Source organism: Electrophorus electricus, chromosome 7 (genome assembly GCF_041902795.1).
Source record: "Electrophorus electricus isolate QZ-2024a chromosome 7, ASM4190279v1, whole genome shotgun sequence".
Classification (NCBI taxonomy): Eukaryota; Metazoa; Chordata; class Actinopteri; order Gymnotiformes; family Gymnotidae; genus Electrophorus; species Electrophorus electricus.
This window is the reverse complement of record NC_137503.1, coordinates 26,753,818-26,775,000: the sequence shown is the minus strand read 5'-3', so window position 1 is coordinate 26,775,000 and position 21,183 is coordinate 26,753,818. Positions and strand designations below refer to the sequence as shown.

Below are 21,183 nucleotides of genomic sequence, written 5' to 3'. Positions count from 1 at the left end.
GAAAATTAATTTCAAATTTTCATGACTCATCAGAAGTTCTTTTACAATTTTAATATACAGCTCGTTTATGATTAAACATAGGTCAGACCGCTTTACACCTTATTTTCACAAACATGCAGTATACATGCAAAATATCTGCCTTCCTGTTACATTGAAATGACTTCCGTGTGCATTGAATTTTTTGCACACACACAAAGTGACATACATATTAGCATAGTTAAATATAATATTTATGTGCAATTGTACATACCAGGGCATATATATGCAAGTGTAGGCTATTGTACACAAATGCAAATAGTGTGTATGTAAGTAGTATGTGCATATGCTTCATATATATGCGAAAGCAGTAACTGCACAAGTGTTTCACTGATTTCCCTCTAAACAGCCTCTCATAGAGAACTCTGAGATACTTTAACTCCTGTTCACCATTGTAAACACACTATGTCTAGTGTAATTAAAACCTTATTAGGTCTTAAAATAAGCACCCCAAGGAAAATAAGCCAAACCCACAGACACTACAGCAGACACAAATAAAACAGACAAGTGGGAGAATACTCCTTTGTCAAATGTGTTTTCACTTCATTTCATACCATCGATTCCCAGTGTCCCAGGCCATGGGTGAGATCACAACATGCCCATCATGAAAGGTCAATGAGTATATGCAGCACATAGAGAACACATGCTGAGATCTAGCAGGCAAAGCCTACAGTAAGTAGGAGTCATTTCAGTTGTGCCCTGCACTCTTCACCTGGCACCCCTGCTGCGCACACATCAGTGTGGGGATCGTCTGGCAGCACGTTCGCAAGCCTGCAGAATTACACCATTTGGTGCAACAGGTCAGTCTCAAACAATGCTGGATGGCCCCTCTGAAAAGGTCAAATGTGACCCTCAGAAATACGGCCAATCAACTCGTCAATCAGCCAGTGAAACATGAGGTAGGTTAAAGCCGTATATCAGGACGCACACACACAAATGGCAGAGCCTCGGTAGGGGCAGCACTGACAGACATTACTTAGTAATATATGAAGTTATAATGAAATACATTTTCGTTGAATTGGACACAAATGCCCTGAAATATGAATCACATGTTGTGATTTCAGTGAGCAGCTCAGATGAACTTCAAGCTGTGAGTAGGTGTGTGAGACAGAGGAACAGACTAACTGAGTTGTGTATAGTGTGTGTGTTTTCCATCAGTAGGGATAGTGGTTTTGAAACACCTGCATTGCATAAATTCTAAGTTAAAGCAGCAGAACAATGCAATTCTAAAAACTAGAAGGGGCAAGCTACTGTAGAGAATTCCAACACGGCCCACCTGGGGTGTGTGTACGCATGCATGTATGTATATATGTGTGTGGAGATTCAGTGTGATTCTGGCATCTCCCTCCTGGTTTGCGTCAGGTTCTGATTGCCTTTGGCTGAAGTTGAAATGAACTGAAATTTTCTTTGATTAAAACAAAGAAAAAAAAAACTACTGTAGGAACACAAAAATCGCAATGGACAAAGCAATACTGGACTTGCACCAGTTTTCATCCTTACTCACACATGTTGCACAGATATTTGTTAGCACTAAACCACACACAATCATGTGTTATGCACCATTTTTCACAATTGCATTTACTATGCACATAAACAAACGCGTTTTGATATGAAAAACCTTTGTATACATAGTTGCCCTAGACCACAGAGAGAGGAGAGAGAGACTGACTCCAAATATCAATAAACACATACCCACACACAAAGCTCGGGCCCACTAAAAGCCTGCACTTCCTGTACAGACAGGAAGCCAGAAACACTCATTCAGCTGAGAACTTAGTCTCTACTCATTTCCTGAGATTTCAACAGAGGAACCTTTGAAACCATTTAACAACCTTTTCTAGTTTTTTGCTTGCCCGTCTATCATCTCGGTCCTGCAGCTCCCCTTACAACTCCCACAGCTGTAACCATATATAGGTTAGGTATTAAGTGGCCCTCCCCATTGTGCAGCAAGTCTGTGTGTGTGTGTGTGTGTGTTAGCTGTCATATGTATGCGACAGAGAGAGATTAAGCTCGAAAAACAAAAAGCATAACCAAAAATCAGTAGGAGCAGAGGTAAACCCCAAGCTCCCTGTAAGCCATCCATAACCCACTCCTCCCAGATGCGAAAGCCTCAGTAATCCATACAGCTCCAACCATGTGGAGGAGAGAGTGACTGGCAGGGGAAACACAGGGAACTGTTTACAACCAGGCATGGATTACCACCTCCTGGGGTAAATCTGGGTGGTCACATGTTACCATCCAGCCAACCACACACACAGATCTCTGTAATGGGCAGGGCAGCGTTTGACCTATAGCCTCTAGGCTCTAAAGGAGAAATGCTTGCCATTAAACAGTCACTCTTGACCTATTATCCAATCCAACGCATCACTGCCCACATCTGGATGGCGTGTGTGTGTGGAGATGGTTAACAGCCTGGGTGCAGGGTTGCGACTGCTGAGTCATTAAGACGTTTAATAGCAAAAATGTTCCAGGTCTGCTGTTATTAAATAAGACTGCCCTTTATAGCCAAACACAGCACACAACTTCAACAGACAGAAAGCACAGCAGAAAGTGAAAGTCAGCAAGACAGAAATGGGTCCTAATTTTAAGGGGGTCTGGGCTCCTTTGATATGGCTATATTTGTTGTTTTTCCCCATTTAAGTCTAATGTAAAAGGCTTGAGACAAGCAGTGGTGCACCTGTGAAATGTGCCCCTGGGGAAACATGGGTTCCTCCAACTATTTCCCGGCCCTCAGGGAGGGGTAAAGCAAATCCAGATGGGCTGAGTGGATTGGCCAGGTCAGATGGGGTTGGGAAAGGATGTGTGCGTGCGCGCGCGTGTGTGTGTGTGAGCCGGCTAACATACACAAGTGAGTGCTTGTGTGTATCGAGTTCATCATGTTTCCTTCCATTCTCAAGATAAAAAGAAATTATAAAGACCCAGGCTTTGCAAGTTGCAGTTTCTTTTAATGTACATACAAACACACATGCACACACCATACACACATACAGAGAAACAGAATGACTTCAAGCTTAGAACAGAGCTTCGGAATAGAGTCACTGGGGGAGGGGGGAGAGGCAGAGAGAACAGAGGTGATGAATGATAACGTGGGAAGACAGGGTGCTAAGAGCCTTTGTTGAAAACGTCATTATAACACATGTGATGCTCCATTACATGCAGTGGAGTGGATGAGCACATAAGAAAAGTAATTAAGTCACCCATCACCCCAACCAATCCCCCGCACACACACCATTCCATTTGGCCCTAGTCATCACTGGGACTGTTTTGTGTTGTTCAGGCAGGCACAAAGGTGGACATATATATGGTAATGACACTGCCCACATCTTTGGATAAACACACACACACACACACACACACACACACACACACACCCTTACAGTGATGCATTTGCCTCTCCCTTTCATGCTTTTCTTACCTACTCACTTCTTCTCCCTCTGCCAGCTGTCTGTGTTAGCTCAGGTTAAGAACCATTGGACATGGTGTAAATGCAAACATGGTGTAGTATCATTATAGCAAAAATCTATTTTTTTTGCTACGCCTAAAGTCTGTCATCACAGAGATTAATAAAGATGATATATAACCCTGTGTAGGAGAGACACAATTAAACACACACACATTGTACATACGCATGTGCTCGCACACACACACATGAACACATATACACACACATACAAACACACACACACATGCACACAGCGTAGTTGATCATTGCTGTTCTGGCAAGGAACTGCTAAGGGATTTAAAACACTTGCTTATCATATTAACACACACACACACAGACAAACACACCAACCATTGTATTTCATTTTAACTCAAAGTCCATGAGACAACAAAAAAAATGATTCTTTAATTCCATAGTACCGCACACACATTCCCACTGATACTGATGCAACTGTTCTCGCTGCCTGTTATAACTAATCTGTCATGGGCCTGTTTCATAAAGACAATCGTCAATGCACCACAGTCTCAAGGGCAAGCAAACAGCATGAAACCACACACTCTTTTAGCTCACAGTGAGGTTAAGAGTGCAACACCCACCTGAAACACACACACACACACACACACACACACACACACACACACACACAGCTATATTCTCAGCATTTCCAATCCAATCTGGCTACAGAGCTACACTGTTCCCAGCATACAGAGGCTATTTGGCAAGCAGCCTCTCCCCTCCGAAACACACCCACACAAAATTTTCCCCCTCTGTGCTTTCCTATATTACAGATCTTGTTCATCCACTGCATTTTGAGCAGAATATTTGGTATGAACTGCATCAGTGTGTACATGAGAGTGTATGTGTGTGTGTATGTGAATGTGTGATAGAGAGAGCTAGTGAGTGAGTGAGAGAGAAAGAGTCATACAAAGCAGCAGCATTCTAACTGGTAAACCACCATGCCATAAAGCGTGATGTGCTGTTGAAGTCTGGTGTAGTTTCTCCTCATTACTAATCGACAAGTGATGTAAAGAGCCGAGGTGTGTGGAAGAGGGCAAATAAATAACTCCTAAAAGCAGGTGAAGGTGGTGCAGGAGGACCAGGTCAGAGCCTTCCAGCAGGTCAGAGCTTCAGTGTGGCTGAGGGACACAGGCAGCGAGAGACTGAGCGAGTGTGAGGGGGCAGGAAGCGGGAATTATTTATGAGTGGAAAAACATGATGGATGTGGGATATTTCATTTCCAGTAAGCGTACACACACACACACACACACACACGCATGCACACACACACACGTGCGCGCGCACACACACGTGCACGGAGTCTCCTTGACTTCAAAGGGTGCGGTCTGGACTTCCTCTTGGTCACCAATGGACAAACAGAGTCTTTCAGAGAGTCAAACTAAAACTCACACACAGATACAGACAAGCGTTCACACACCCACCCACCCACCCACCTATATGATGTTCGCCTGAGGTGCTGAAGTTTATTTTCAAGGCAGCAGCAGGGAGACTCTATAAACTCTACAGCATATGCCATATCAGGCCTTTTCCATCAGGATAGCAGTGATCTAGTGAGCCACTCACCAGCACCGCTGTCTCTATGGGCCCGGTTTCAAATACAACTGTCAAGCCACGTTCATGCCCATCACAAAAAACTCTCTCACGACACACAAAGAGGCCTCCGTTTACCACATATTTACAAGGCGCTACCATGGTTTAACTTTCGGTGAGCTAATGTTCTATGGCTGTGAACGAGTTGCGTGGGCCGGTCCCAGGGTGGTGCGGCTTCGCTGGGGCTTTCCTGAAGTGGTGGAGGCCAGAGAGTGAGCAGCAGTCAGACTCCAGGAGCTCTGCTAGCCTGCCCAAGCTCCGGCCTCCTGGAGCGGCTCACACATGGATCAGGCCCGAGCTCTGCTAGCCTGCCCGAGCTCCGGCCTCCTGGAGCGCCTCACACATGGATCAGGCCTGGTTAACACACATGATTATTATAATATGCCTGCTCAACTAGAGGGGCTTATCGCCTGAAATCTTAGAGCCAATGAACTACGCACTATAAAACCGGTGCAGGATTTTTTTTTTAAGGTGCATGTTTCATAATCTGACAGAGAAGGAGGTGCCAAAATGTTCTTCTTGCAAGCCAATCAGTGCTGTGGTTACCCAAATTGTCCTTCCTTACATTATTGGTTTCTGGTAATACGTCTTCTAGTGACCAAGATGGAGGTAGACAATGTGCTTGCTACAAACTGGCCCTGTTTATATTTCTCTTAGAGATAATGCTAGCAGTAATACATGACACACACTCTCTCTCCCTCTGTGGGGTAACTGCATGGAGATAGATTGACTTTATTAGGTCTGAATGTTACAAAAGACAACGCACCTACCACTGAACACAGAAATCGTCAGTGATATATGCAACTGCTCTGAGTGATGAAGTGAGAGAGAGAGAGAGAGAGAGAGAGAGAGAGAGAGAGAGAGAGTGAGAAAGTACGTGTGTAACCTCTCTGCAGTGAAAGACTTAGATTGCAGATGAAGCAAAAGAAATATAAAGTGAAGACAGTAGAGAGATACAGAAGATGGTCTGTGTCCTAAACCAGGCAGACAAAATAAAAGGTGAGCGTCAGGTCAGCCAGCTTTGACACTCTGTGAGAGTGTGTGTGTGTGTGTGTGTGTGTGTGTGTGTGTAAGTGTGAGAGAGAGAGAGAATATCAGAGACACAGGGAGCCAAACGTAAATCTATGTCATTCGCTCCCTGTCTTGCGTGCTTTCGGTCACCACTACTGTTTTTTCCTTCTCCTGGGCTCTCCCCCTCACCACTGGCCCAGTGTGATACTTGGAAAGTTGAAGGTTCTGGTTACAGAGGGCATGTGAAGAGAGGAGAGAAAAACAGAACGAGAGAAATGAGAGCGTGTGCTTTCATCCTTAGCACAGCAGGGAAGAGGTCAGCCTTGTCAATCCCAGGGACAGCCAAATACACACACACACACACACACACACACACACACACACACACACACACACACACACGATTGAGAGTAACTGAATCTTTCTGGAAACACATCCCAATGATCCCATGGACACACCTGATTCAACTCACCATCTAATTATCAAGCTGGTGCAGAGCTGAAGGATCAGTGCTAAAGCAGGAAAACTGTAAAGCATATGGATGTATAAAAACTGGATAATACAAAACTGGAATTTATACAAATTAATGCAACACACACGCACAAGTAATACACATGTAACATTCTGTTATCCATGGTAAAGGATGTTTTACCTTTATTATGGAATGTTTTGTGTGAAACAGCTCACTAAACCAATGTTAAATCTAGTCACGTGCTCCATAATACGTGTGCATATGCATCTTAGATATCTGAAATGAGACGGCAGCGCGCACACATTCCCATGCACACACGCCCACACACACATGCACACATATTAAGGTGGTCTCAGTTGTGCAGCTGTGTTTATTTCCCCTGCTGGAGGCTGGCCATTGCAGTTTAAACCCCAAAGCCCCCCAAACCGCTCCATCCCATAAAAACAGCAAACTCCATTTATGTACCATACACACTCACACACGATCTCACACACCCCTACCCCAACAAAATCAGTCAAAAACCCACCAAATCCTGAAAGGAGCTAAAGCAGAAAGTCTCTTGCTCCTTCCCTCACTGCCTCACTCTCTCACAAAAACAAACAAACAGGCAAACCGGTCATCAAGACACGAATGACTAATAAAAGGATTTTCAGAAACTAGTTATCCAGTGTCATCATAAATGTGTAACTGGTCATGTCATTGTTCACTGAACTGCCCGGGCAGGGAGCTGCACTGAGTGATAGAGAAATGCCTTGGATCAGGGCAGACAGCGCATGAAAAAACAGCAGTCATCATCAAAGTACCGCGATCATTTTAAAGCAGAAGCTCAGCCGTTTTCAAAAAACATTCTGCCCTAAACACAATTTCACATTTCACTGACCCACTGCTTGAAAGTAGTAAATCAGAACAGCTTATAGCACAATTAAATATAAAACACATTAAATATACACAAACTAACACTTTAAATATTTTACTTCTAGTAATAAACGAGAAAAATGAATTAACAGGGAATACATTTAGCAAGTCAGGTGCTGACAACAGGGAAAGTAGGAAAAAAGTTCTGGACAGCAGAAATAAGAAAAATCTAAAAGTTCTGTCATACTGACTATGGAAGATCTGGACTCTAATCTCACATGTCAAAAAGAAAGGGCACTCTTTTGGCCAACAGGGATTCTAAATTAAGTATTCTGAATGAAGATGAAGTTCCATATAGAAAAATGAGTTAACCAGAGACACACAGATGAGTTAACCAGTGACCTATAGATGTCCTGAACTAGTTTACAAAATTTTACAAGGAGGATACTAAAGATATGTTGCAGAAACCTTTGCGATCTGTTTAGTGAACGTTTGATTCACAAGTGAAATTAATCCTAGGCTTTGAGGCTTAAACATGGGGAGAAATCTATGCTTTATTGGTCAAGTGTGTTAATAATGGATGGGGCGTGGCCATGTGTGACACTGGATGACTGATCTGATTTCAAAGCGCTCAATACTTCATACATATACAGACCCATCAAAACAATGAACAGGTTCAAGAGTTTAGACAAACAAGCTCTGTACCCAGACTGGTCTGTGTCTAGTCCTCACGCACGCACAAACATGGACATGCTCCACACATCAGGCAGCAGAGTCATGCTGCACACACTTACTGTACTTGTTAGTTTGACAGAATTTACTGTTTTTTCTGCTGCTATTTTAGAGTTCGGTGAGTCAGAGGACTCTGAACGTCACACAGAGAGACAGTTGGTAGAAAACACTGCCATTTTCCTAAGTGCCTTCCATACCGCCCACACTTAGTTCCAGAGACCCGGACTTACTGGTTCGATAGAACTTTGTGTGAAACCATTATGAAGCCCAAATCAAAGATAAGAACCTGCTTTAAGAAGCTTTACAAAATAGTAATACAAATATTTTTGATCATTTAACCTGATATATTTTATTCAGATTTAGAGAAATATTTTGTTTGTTTTTTTGAACGTGTGTGTATACTATATACTTGTGGATCCCCCCCACATGGTGTGCATATACACCTACACAAATACACATTATGTTAGTAATATATTTCTATCTTTATGAGCATATTCCACTGAACAGTGTATTGCAGTAGCTAAACAGTGCTATATGTACACCTAATCCAAACCCTAACCACTGTAAACGAACAGGAAATATCAGTTTTCTTTATGGGGACCTTTCAAATTTCCCTTTCAATTTGGGGTAATCAACATTAAAACCACTGAATACCTATTCTATTCACTGTAAAGCAAAGAGGCCAACAAGATGAAGACTCAATGTGTGTTTGTGCCAGTGAGAACAGTGAATAAGTAAAGCATTAAAATGAGATTAAAGAGAAAGGGACTGAGAGAGAGAGAGAGAGAGAGAGAGAGAGAGAGAGAGAGAGAGAGAGTATACCTCCACATAGTCTTTGGCGTGTCCCCAGTCTCTCTTCGAGTCTAGATTACCCAGGCTGAAGCACTCTAATTGGCCAAGGTGGATCTTTGCCACAGAACGACTGATTTTCCGCGTCACAAAGTTAGAGCCTGCAAAACACATGCAAACACACATACACACAAAAAATGACTGTCACAACTGAGGTGTTGATGAGTATCTGGGCGATGCAGGATTTCACCACAATTTGGTTGCCTTTGTATATATAACCTGGCTTCACTTTCGCTCTGTTTATCTTCCTTTGTCTCTCTCTTCCTCGCTCTTTTCTTCTCCCCTCTGATGTAAAATGTCATCATAAATCTCAGTTGTGAAGCCAAAGTAAATCCAGCACTGTTAGTCAGTCAGTCATTTGGTCAAGCACACATACGCAAGCACACACAGGGATAAAATGAGACTCTTGTCTAGTCAGCGGACCACCCTGGTGGCACTGCAAGCCCGAGGTCCTGCAAAGCCGCCAAACAGACACACGGGCGCGTGCACACACTCCTGATATATGGGAAACCTTGGCTGGTCTGAAAGGTCTGCTGGGCTGTGCTGCAGACAGGGGTTGGAGGAGATCCACTCCACCACAGCTGCCTGCCTGGAACACCAGGGCTCTGCTTAGGGTTGCTTGCTCATTAAATAAGTCCAGCAAAATGCATGCTCAGAAAGCGGCACGACATCATGAGAACGGAAGTTCCCATTAAGTCTAGTCTTTATGCGAGTCCGTGCATGTAGGGAAACATGCCTCGCTCTGAATAATGTTCGCTGCTACATGGGTAGGCCACGTTACAGAACTAATTATATAGCTCCAGTAAACCATCACAGTAAAACTGCTTTTTACATACTAAACCCCCCCATCAATTCTAACTGTAACCATAACCTTTCACCATCAGTCCACATTAACAGCCAGAAGTGAGAAGTGTGAATTTCCAAATCATAATAGTTATACTTCTACAGTGTATTTTGTAAGTATATTAAATAATTTTTGATTTTAATACATTTGAATTATTCATATTTAGTAATGATTTCCTTCTTTGCATTTAATTTCTTTATGTTAAATTGGTGACAGCAGCTACACTGCTTTGCTATTGGTCATACCTCTCACTTTCAAATATTTACTTCACACCAAATATATGCAACAAGCTGACCTTCTATCTCTAGATAGATAGATAGATAGATAGATAGATAGATAGATAGATAGATAGATAGATAGATAGATAGATAGATAGATAGATAGATAGATAGATAGATAGATAGATAGATAGATAGATAGATAGATAGATAGATAGATAGATAGATAGATAATAGCTCCTAGCTGACCTTTTATAACAGTCATATAATTAAATACATTCATTTATATTAAAAGTAATAAAAGCTATTTCTACTAAAACCTCAATATGCAAATCTACTACTATTACTTCTGCATCATTAATGTAACAGCACTTCATGGTGTCAGACTACTGAAACGGTTTGAAAAGGTTTTCACTGAGAACCTGTGTCCTGCTTTACACAGTCATATTCTTCAGCAGCTGCATTCGGCTCATTTGTTACTTGCTTTTTTTTACTAACAAGATGCAGACCGACTGTGTAAATATGTGTGTGGCTGCATACACATATAAGGCATAGAGTGGAGAGATTTGGTAGTGTCTCAGTATTCACCCCAGGGGCACCCCACTCCTCTGCACCATTACAAAGGGCTCCTTCTACACATTCAGCTCATGGCCAGGTGCGTGAGCTTGGCAGAAGAATCTCAGCACTGTAAACACTGGAGTCACTCACACTGTCGCAGGCAGACCGCACTGGGGACTGTTCGAGGAGATCTGGTTTCTTCTTACATTTTTTAGCCATCAACAACACCATGGCCCGCAATAACGGATTAGCTGTGTGCACTTTAGCATGTGCTTGAAAGCCTGTGGCGGGCCGTCTGTGCACACTGGCTCGTGTTTCCAGTCAGAGTGTAATTGCGGCCTTTTGCTGCGTGTGTGGACAGGCGTGGTGGAGAGGAGTGGAGCGGTAGGGGGGCAAGCGTGCAACCGCAGCCCACCCTCAGCCCACTCTCTGGTGTGGAGCTTGCCCCTGAGCCGGGCCATTGTGAGGAGGCTCCGTGGCAAGCTCCACACCACAGTGCAACTTGAACAGAAACAGACACTCTGGAGGGGTGTGTGTGTGTGTGTGTGTGTGTGTGTGTGTGTGTGCGCGCGCATGTGTGTGTGCACAAGACAGAGAGAACACTATACATTAGCAGTGCAATACGTCTTCGTCTCCGACCATAAAAAGGACAGTGTTGAGAGACACACACACACGTGCGCGCTTTCCTGCACACACACACAGAAGAAAATCAAATATATGCAAACAAACCACCCAAACCCTACCTGTCTCACCATTTGCCTTTTCCTCTCCAATTTTAATGCACTAAAAACTTGTTTTTTTACATTTTTAATTATACACAGAATACAATGTCAAATTTCCTATGCCACATAGCTTCACACAGTATCCAGCCCACTCTAGATCAGCATCCACATCAAATCTGGTAGGCACTTCCCTTCATTGGTGTGTCACTGAATCAAGCCCACAACACCTCCAAAAGGCAAACTATATAATAGTCAATTTTCCTGTTGCATTATTCTTTAATACTTTTTCAGTATCTCAAGCTGTCGCAGTACACATGCACCAATATTTGTCATGCCAGTCAGAGAGAGACAGAGAGAGAGAGGGAGAGAGAGCGAGAGAGAGAGAGAGAGAGAGAGAGAGAGACAGAGAGAAGAGAGAACAATCATTCTTACTGAAACATGTGGTCCCAAATTGTTAATTAAAAGAAGTAGACATTAACTACAAGCCATAGTACATTATGATGTCTCGTTATACTCTTGCCATTAAAACCCTGCTGACACAAATAGAGGGCAAAGTTAACAATATTTGAACTACTTTTCCAGCTAGAAAATGTGTGTATATGTTTGTGTGCACGTACAGAAGAATGTGACGACTGACAATTCATTTTAAACATTAAAGGAGCATCTCTGTCATTTGGCTCCTTTGTTGTTACAGGGTTAAACACAAACACTGGTGGACAGGTGAAGAGAGGGAGCTATCTAGTTTATATGTGTGTGTGTGTGTGTGCGCGCGCGTGAGATAGCTGAGAAGTCTAGCAGCACATTCTTAGGTGCAGCCTTCCGCACCTGACAAGCTTTAACTCTTTAAAGTGTTCTTCTTTCATCAAAAGCAAGTGAACATGAGAAACAAAGACTGGGAAAAGTTTTCAGACTTACACACACAGGCGCGCGTGCGCGCGCACACACACACACGCACACACACGCACACACACGCACACACACGCACACACACGCACACACACGCACACACACGCACACACACACACACACACACACACACACACACACACACACATATACGAGCACAGCCATACATATATGCACAGGTACACACTCACACAAACACAGACATACACAGGCACACACAGACACTATTTTCCATGGTAGTAGTATGTCAGTATTTTCATTACAGGAAAAACCTGAATACAGAAATATGCAGAGCTATTTTTAGCCTTGACAAAGGTTTATCACTCATCCCTCTCAGATCAGATGCTCACGCACACTGATGCTGACACACAGACAGACACAAAGTTTGTCACTTGCTCGCCCTAGCGCACACACAGTAATAGGTTGGTTTTTCGTTTCTGCACACTTCATGGTGGATTTGTGAGAGGTTGTTTCCTTACCTGGGTCAGAGAAATGGCTGCATTTATTGGTGTAAGAGGAAATGTGTTTACCGTTAAGGGGTGAATTGACCCAACACAATTCAAAATGGAATTAACTCATAAGCCTGGTCATGAAATGACTGTCTGTCTATCCATGGACGAAATTAACCCAAGCCCATCCCTCTCACTGGCCTACACAGAGACTTTCCTTTCTGTTTCTCTCTCTGCCGTCTGTGTACATGGAAATATGCTCTCTCTCTCTCAGCTGTCTGTGTGTGTATGTACATATTTGCCTCTAACTCTCTCTCTCTTACCATGCCTCTCGTCTGTGTTCCTATTTCACTCCACTACTTGTAATTCATCCTTGTCTTTAAAGTCCATAAAAAAGTAATTCCATTGCCCCACCTTTTTTATAGAAATGAAAAAAGGTGTGTGTTAGGAGTGCGTACGTTAGGAGGTGGTGCTCATTAAAGCAAACCATACATCACACGCTCTCTTCAGTGAGCAATTCCACCTGTGTGTGTAGCATGTCCTGTTACCTCTTCTAGGGCTCTCATGATTGAAGAGAATTCCATTCACAGCAAAGAGATTATATGCCTCTCTGAAATTCACCACTATCCAGTAGGCATAGAGCTTGGCAGCACCTGAGAGAGAGAGAGAGAGAGAGAGAGAGAGAGAGCAAGAAATTAATTTTTTTCATTAAAATGTGTGAACCAAACATTAGAAGATTAGATCTGACATCAGCAGATAAGCGTTTGAACCTGCACGTGCGGGTTTGTGTGTGTGTGTGTGTGTGTGTCTACTAACCATAAGGTGAGCGGGGGTAGAAGGGTGTTGTTTCTTTCTGTGGGATCTCCTGTACTTTCCCGTAGAGCTCGCTGGTGGAGGCCTGGTAGAAGCGCACGGTGTCTGTTAACCCACAGGTCTTTACTGCGTCCAGCAAACGCAACGTCCCCACACCATCCACATCTGCAGTGTACTCTGCCAGGTCAAAGGAGATCTGAGAGAAACATGCACACACCCACACATGCACACAGGCAAAGAGAAATGGTTAAAGATTTAAAGATTTCTGTGCATCTAGTCTTCTGGCATAGTAATTTGTATTTGAACACCAACAGGAGAGCGCCACCGTGATTAAGAAGCAGCCCTGTTTTTCCAGATCAGCATAGCCCTGTCAGAAACACACCTCCACTCAATGTCCCGCGGATGCCGCCATGTGGCTCAGGGGTGGCAGGCTGCTGTGTTCACTAGTCACCACACCTCTGACAGAGCACCACACAGGCTGACACTTGATCAACATGGGGTGGAAACTATATTCAGATACTACAGGGTTCGATGAGAGAAGCCAATCAGAAGATTTCTGGCATTTCCTCATGCATGTGTGGGTGAGGAGAGTGAGTGTGAGAGATAAAAGAATTGGACTATAAGAAGAGGGGAGTGTTAAGCATGAGGAAAGAGTTCACCCACAGAAATGTGACATCATCTTGAACTGGTGCCATCTATGGAGCAAGTTGTTTAGAGACATACTCGGCTACAGGGCCTGGCAATCAGTAGCTTACAGTGATTATTACAGCTATTGTGATTGCTGGGGAAATTAGCATGCTCTGCAGACCTTGCTAAACTCTGACCCTCATAAGTTGCATTTGGATAAAATACCTAAATGAATACCAACAATAACAAACCAGAGCTGTGGGATACAAATTGGGTTTGGAAATAGAAAATGAGTCATTTTTATCTCCCAGCATTGCCTCAGGTCCTGGACATTCACATTTAGAGAAAGGAAAACAAAAACTAAGTCTATATATTTTTAAGTTAGGAAGATTAATTTCTATCAAAGCCCAGTTATCACAAAGAAAATCCAATGGGCATTTCACAACATCACCAAGGCCAGAGAGTGTGAAGCAATCGAAGCAAACTTGGCTTCTGTTCCAGGCAAACCATCTCCTTCGAGATAGCCACAGCAAATGAAGTCCATTAATCAACTCTACGACTTTAACCAGGAGGTAGGGCGGCATGGCTTGCAAACTGGACCTCAGAGCGCCATCACAGGCTGTGCACATGAACATCTGCTCAGGCCTGAATCAAAACCATTGGGAAAAGCGAGATGTACTGGGTTGGTATTGTTGTGGAACCCTGGCTACGCCATTCAACCACAACAGATCGTGGTCACTGCAGGGCTTTGTGGAGGTCTTACATTCACGTTTACATATTTTGCCGACTTACAAATGTACTTTGTCATCTACTCATAGCATTTATCCTATGCAGTAGCATGTTCTGGTCTGTTTGTGGGGGTCTTCATCTGGTCAGGTTCTTGTTGTGATTGGGGAAGAGGGGCATGTAGAAAAACAGCAAAATTATTTACTGAGCATTTACATGGTAACATGGAGACGTCTAGAGGTGGGACTTGCATTGCAGACATGTCCCCAAACACTCCTCCCTCTCCATCCTTGCTCTTTCTTCTCTCCCTTCCTCCGGCCCTCATTCCCTGCCTCCCTATACTTATACTACTGCTCCACTCCACAAGCATTCAAAACACCAGAAATGGAATTAATCAGATAATTAAATTTAGTTTTTAAATGATTACTTTGCTGTCTTTTCTCTCTCTGCTGTCTGCATCTCTCACTAGCCAGACACCTCACCTCTTCATTAATTCCTTCTCTCCAAATTAAACACATAAACTCATAATGGGCTCAGGTCAGACCCTGCCCTAGTATACACTGTGCCAGTTTCACTCCATTTAAATGTGTACACGTGTGTGCAAGACCATATTATCTAAAATACCCATACTTGTTATCACTCAGCCTTTCTTGGCTGTTTGCCAGTGATTCCTAATTGGCAGGAACGGATAAGGACTTGGTGAGGGGTAGTAGTGCTTCTGTGTAGTTGGGAGCTAGACACTGCGCACAACTTTGTGTCACTGAGCTCTGATACTGACCACTGTGCAGCAGAAAATGTTTCTCAGCACTGTGCAGCTTGTTTGAGAAGGAGAAAACCCATCATCCTCCCATTGTAACTTTTTGTCTCTCTCTATCTCCCTCTCTCTCATACACATACACACACATACTGCTCCTCTAAGTTAACTTAGTGTTGACAGCAGCTAACAGCTTCCACATGTGAGTAGTCCCCTCCCTGAAACAACACACCTTTCCCTCACACACACACACACACACACACACACACACACACACACACACACACACACACACACACACACACACACGCACACACGCACACACACACACACGCACAGGGCATGTTGTGTCATCTCGGTCGACAGGTGCTGTCAGTCAAGAGTCTGAAATAATCAGTGCAGCTATTGTGTGGTTAACTGTGTGCCAGAACAGTTATGCACATACCAGGCAGTGACAACGCACTGACAGGTGAAGCAGTGCCGTGCTGAGTTGTGCACCCTCCTTCTCTCACGGCACCCGCGGGAATTGCAGCACCGCAGCTCCAGAGCAAGTCAATTACCACAAAGCCATTAGCCATAACCTCACAGACACACCCGTATCATGTCTTTGCTCATGTGCACACATGCACGCACACAGATGGACACATGCACATGCATTTGCCCGCACACATACGCACAAGCATGCGCACACATACGCACAAGCATGCGCACACATACGCACAAGCATGCACACACACACACCAATATACACACAGTAAACACTCACGCAAACACATGTACACCATAGTATGAACACATGGCTGAGAGTAATGGGAGCCAGAGAGCCTTGGATAAATAATTCACCAGAAAATTAACAATCATAGGAGTTTTAGTATGGTTCTGATAGTCGTAAATAAAGCCTGTAAAACTTGAATAGTTCAAAGGAAAATAATGAAAGACAAAAAATGTTCACATCAAGCAAAGTGTGAGGCAGGTGCTGAAGGGGCCCTGGCTAACAGAGTGAAGATAATGTACTGGACAGTGTCCCCTTGACTCCACTGGCAGCAGTGTACAGGTGCAGTAAACATGGCTGGTTCCTTTCTGTGTGGGAGTGCCACAATGCTACACTTGGACTGCACTACACACAAACACATAAAACAACATCTGGAAGGAACCATGCAAGGCACAGGATATGATTTAAATTAACAATGACCATCTTTAACCTCTGACCAGGGTCCTTACACATCATAAAAATCTAAATAAAATAAATTAAATGAATGTCAAGGTTGCATTCACAGATAAAATAAAAAGTACACAAGTAAAATATAAGAAAACCTCTTCATATTGGCTTATTAAATATCAGATTCTATTGTGCTGTGTGTGTGTGCGCGTGTCTGTGTGTGTGTATTACTAGCCCTTAGTGGGTTACAGCAGAATAGCGCATGTTCTATTAGTTCATAGTAGGCTACAGAAAAAGGAAAAAAGGCTTCTCTCCAAAACGTGAGAGCTCCCTGAGGGAAAGGACATCTGACAGGAATGCATCAGTTCAGTCCCAGATGCAGAAACAAAATCGGTATACTGCATCCACAGAACAGTTGCTCAGAAGTATTCGATCAAAAGAAGTGGCGTATGTACTTGTGTGCAGGAATGTGTGAGAGAGAACATGTGTGTGCCTATGTCTAAAGAATGCCAGAATCTTGAAAAACTATGCCCTCTCAATCAAATCTTCTCAGTGGTTTCAGAACCTCTTGGTGCTGATGGACCATTAGGCATCTCCAGGAGACATCTTTAACCACCACAGTATGCAAGGAACAAAATCTACATTTGCCCATAAATCTGTCATGAGTGATAAAAGGCATGGAGGCATGTTGCTGTCATTGGGAACCACCCAGCCTTTGGCCTGGGGCATTCCACTACCACTCTCAGAGCCAATACATCAACCTCCTCTAAGGAGTCAGAAAATCCTAAAATACCTCTATTCATTATGCTGAGATTATGAATAAATGAAAAGAACCTGGCATTTTTACTACACACTGGAGTATGACTTTAATTTTAAGGAAAAAAGCCTTGAAGTAATGTAAAACCAGAACAACTGCGTGGATCATAGGAAACATCAAGCGTGACAAGAGCACATCATGAATTCAGTAGGTGCACCATGTTCCCCTGCGGCTGAAAAGGCCACACCCCACCTCCCCTCCAGGGGTGCAAGCAGCAACAAGCAGAGCTAAAGCGGCTCTACCAACTTACACATATGCCAATTTAATAGCACACTTTATGTGGAATCAGCCTGAAAGGTAAAAGACAGAATCTGAATAATACACAGGAATTCTGTCAAGTGCCTAGTGAAAATGCACTAAGGTGGTGTCCACGCCAAACATGGAGATCTGTAAGTTTAAACTGTAAACTGTAAGTTTTTCTAGTTTCAGTAGCACACATAATAAATCATGTTTTTAATTTGTTTGTGGTGGTGTGGTGTAATTACAAAACAAATGACATCCAGTAACCTGTGACCTCAGATTCTCCTTGCCCTTATACTGAAAACACTTTTTTCACACAAACGAATAAAGAGTTTGTTTTTAGAGTTGCTTCACTTAAGGCTAAAAACAATATTACTGGTATACATAATGTGCAGTTTGTAACACACCTACAGACAACCAAAGCTATTTCATCAGTGTCATAGACAGCAAATTCATCCAGACCCAACACAATCCAGATTCCAACAGGCTTTTAACTGCTTTAAATAAGAAAATAAGGTTAAATCAAATAAGGAAAATAAGGTTAAATCAACAGCCACCACTTGGTATAAGGATGGATTTAAATGCACACTAGTCTATGGCCACCGTCACTCTGCACCATGGTCACTCTGAGAGTGCATCTGGCCTTTTTGCTCATGTCATCATCCGAATGAGCTAATTTCACTGCGAGTTTACAAAAACCCAAAGAGATAGCAGGAATTGCAGTAAAGGTAAGCAAGCACAATAGTGAAATAAAAACCCCTATATGCTAATACACTTCTTTAAATGGTGAAAAAGGTGTCTCATGCTGTGTGTGTTTGTGGCTGTGAACATGCAAAGTTTCCATTATCACACACAGTAGCACTCTGCTGACCCCTATGTGTGACAAAAGGAAACCATCTGTGTGTGTGTGACCCACTCACCAAATCACAAAGTAAACTACAATCACTAGTAAGCTAGTCATGAGAGCATTGCAGAGAGATGTGATTAGCTTTAAGGATGACATTTGGCTGGTAATTTGAGTTTTATGTGGTCCCATTTGACACACTGTGGCATCATTTCCACCGTGATTAGCATTTTGGCTGCTACAGCAATATTCAGAAGCCATTTCTTCTTATAATTTTACTTACTTATTTTACTTGTCTGTTGTTTTTGGTTTTTTGTTTATAAAAAGGTTTATTAAAACACTATTATGCAAAACAGCACCACCTATCTGAGAGGGTGCTGGTTCATTCTGAAGTGTGCATCTTCCAGCACACTGCCTTGCTTCTGGCTTACTCAGACTGGACTGCTCTGCTTCTCAGGCTCTCTGCACGGCTGGCTTACTCAGGGCTATCAGTCCCAAAAGTAAAATATGCTGGATTTGTTTGCTCAGCTTCCAAACCACAAAATAATTCCCACATTTGTAGTAGAAGTGTTAGCAGCTCCATTTAAAAGCCATGTCAGAACATCTTAACATCTAGCAACTAGGCCTGTCCTGGCTATGGGATTTGACTATGTTCTGGTGGACAACATATTGACAAGTGAACAACAATACAAACACACTGACAATAGAACTGATGCATTTATCATCACAACAGGCTATAGACTAGGTACCAACAGCACATTAAAAAATAACAATAATAACAACATTCATTCACATTTAAGTGAATCTGTTACCAAGCGTCATTCTCTTGCGGTTCCATCTTCCCTGAATTATTCAAGACAGAACTCATTCACCTCATTCAGTTCAGCTCTACCAGAACCACTCTTCATGGGGAGGTGCATTTTAGACTAGTCACCTGTCAAGTCACACCGCCCACCTTATTCACATAGAAATGAGGCAGCCAAAGGCAGATAAATGATTAATTTTGTACAAAGCAGAGTCATTGACTTTGTTACTGGTCATCACATACTTGTCATATCATACTGAACTTTAAATTGACACAGAACAAAAGCAGGGATTCAATTATAGTATTTTAGTTACATTCTTGTAATTCTGTTCATACATCACTTACAGAACAAAATGTGTCATGTTTTTTGGGGAAACATCAATGCAAAACTTTTGATCAATTATCAACAAGAATTAACTTTTCAGGTGCTCCTGTTACTGAGAGCACTTATACAGAAATGCTTTCTTCTTTACAGTTATACAAGTGTGTAATAATAGGTTAATCATAGTGGTTTCATAGTGAAGAGCTGCCAGTTGAAAATAAACTGCTGCCTGATATTTAACTGTAGGGAAAAAGGGGCAGTCTGTGCATATTCATAATCCTGTTGTATACCTCATACTTGCCATGGTGATTTTGTATCTGTCTGGCAGTAATAACATTATTGGTATATATTTGCATGTATTTCTACCTAAAGCCTGGTAGAATGTAAAAGACACGTGCTTAAATTGCTGTGTAACAGTGTGAAAACATTGTAAATTAGATCAGTGCCCAGTAGTTCATCGTTCCATCAGTGACCTAAATCACTAGGGTATTGTTCTTTTACTGAACTTGCCTTGTTCAAATTGAAAACAGGCACCCCACTTTCATAATATGCTGTTCAAATCCTGGTGGGGAACATTTAATAGGAACGTTCCATTGGATGATATTTTAGTTTTCCTCCAGCCAATGAGAAGACGGAAGTACTGGTGCAAGATTAGGGACCACATGGGTTTATTTGGGAAACATTTCAATGGTAACTACCTTTACCCTCTCTCTTTGCGCTGCTCACCCGTCTTCCTCAGAATTTCACCCTGCTCTCCATCACTCAATAGTCGTATTTAATGAGCGCTCCTAAAAGCACCCACTCATTGTCTTTCTTTCTCACGAATACACAAAACAATGTCAGTTTATCTGATGGCCGACCTACTGACTAATATCCTTCCGACTGCTTCCCAGATGACTACATTAGGAGCGAGAGCGAGCAATAAAGGAGAGAAGGAAAAAAAAAAAAAGACCCACAGCATAAGTGGTTGGCTCAGTTTTTTCCTATTACTGGACTTTACTGGCTCATCTCACACACCCAGACGCAAATCAGAGTCATTAAAAAGCGATTTGCGCGCGTGCGTCCTACTCGCGGCAGTTTAACAGGCAGTGAACAAAGAGGATCTGTATATCACACCCACATACACAAACAATGAAAAAAAAGATCTTTTTGAAAACTGAGCTGCAGGATGCCTGGCAGGATGTGGACTTTACCTTAACGTGGCTCTGGGCCCCCAGGTTGTAGATTTCTGTGGGCTTTACTTCACTGATAATTTTTACCAGGCAAGTGCTGTCCGTTAGGTCTCCATAATGCAACTTCATGTCTGAAACAAACATATGTAGGTGCACGCACGCACACACGCACACACACACACATACACACACATGTGCAAAC

The 21,183-nt window shown here is 42.8% G+C and overlaps 1 protein-coding gene across 2 annotated transcripts in view; it reads right to left on the bottom strand.

Annotated features, from left to right (window-relative positions):
* Positions 1-21,183, bottom strand: part of gmds (GDP-mannose 4,6-dehydratase) — a 44,286-nt gene that overhangs the window by 17,525 nt on the left and 5,578 nt on the right. For both annotated transcript variants that reach the window (XM_026998903.3, XM_026998904.3), the window contains 4 exons: positions 21,003-21,112; positions 13,519-13,711; positions 13,251-13,355; positions 8,979-9,106 (listed from right to left, as the gene is read on the bottom strand). In XM_026998903.3, coding sequence (XP_026854704.2) covers positions 8,979-9,106; positions 13,251-13,355; positions 13,519-13,711; positions 21,003-21,112 — 536 coding nt within the window. The remainder of the gene's footprint in view (positions 1-8,978; positions 9,107-13,250; positions 13,356-13,518; positions 13,712-21,002; positions 21,113-21,183) is intronic.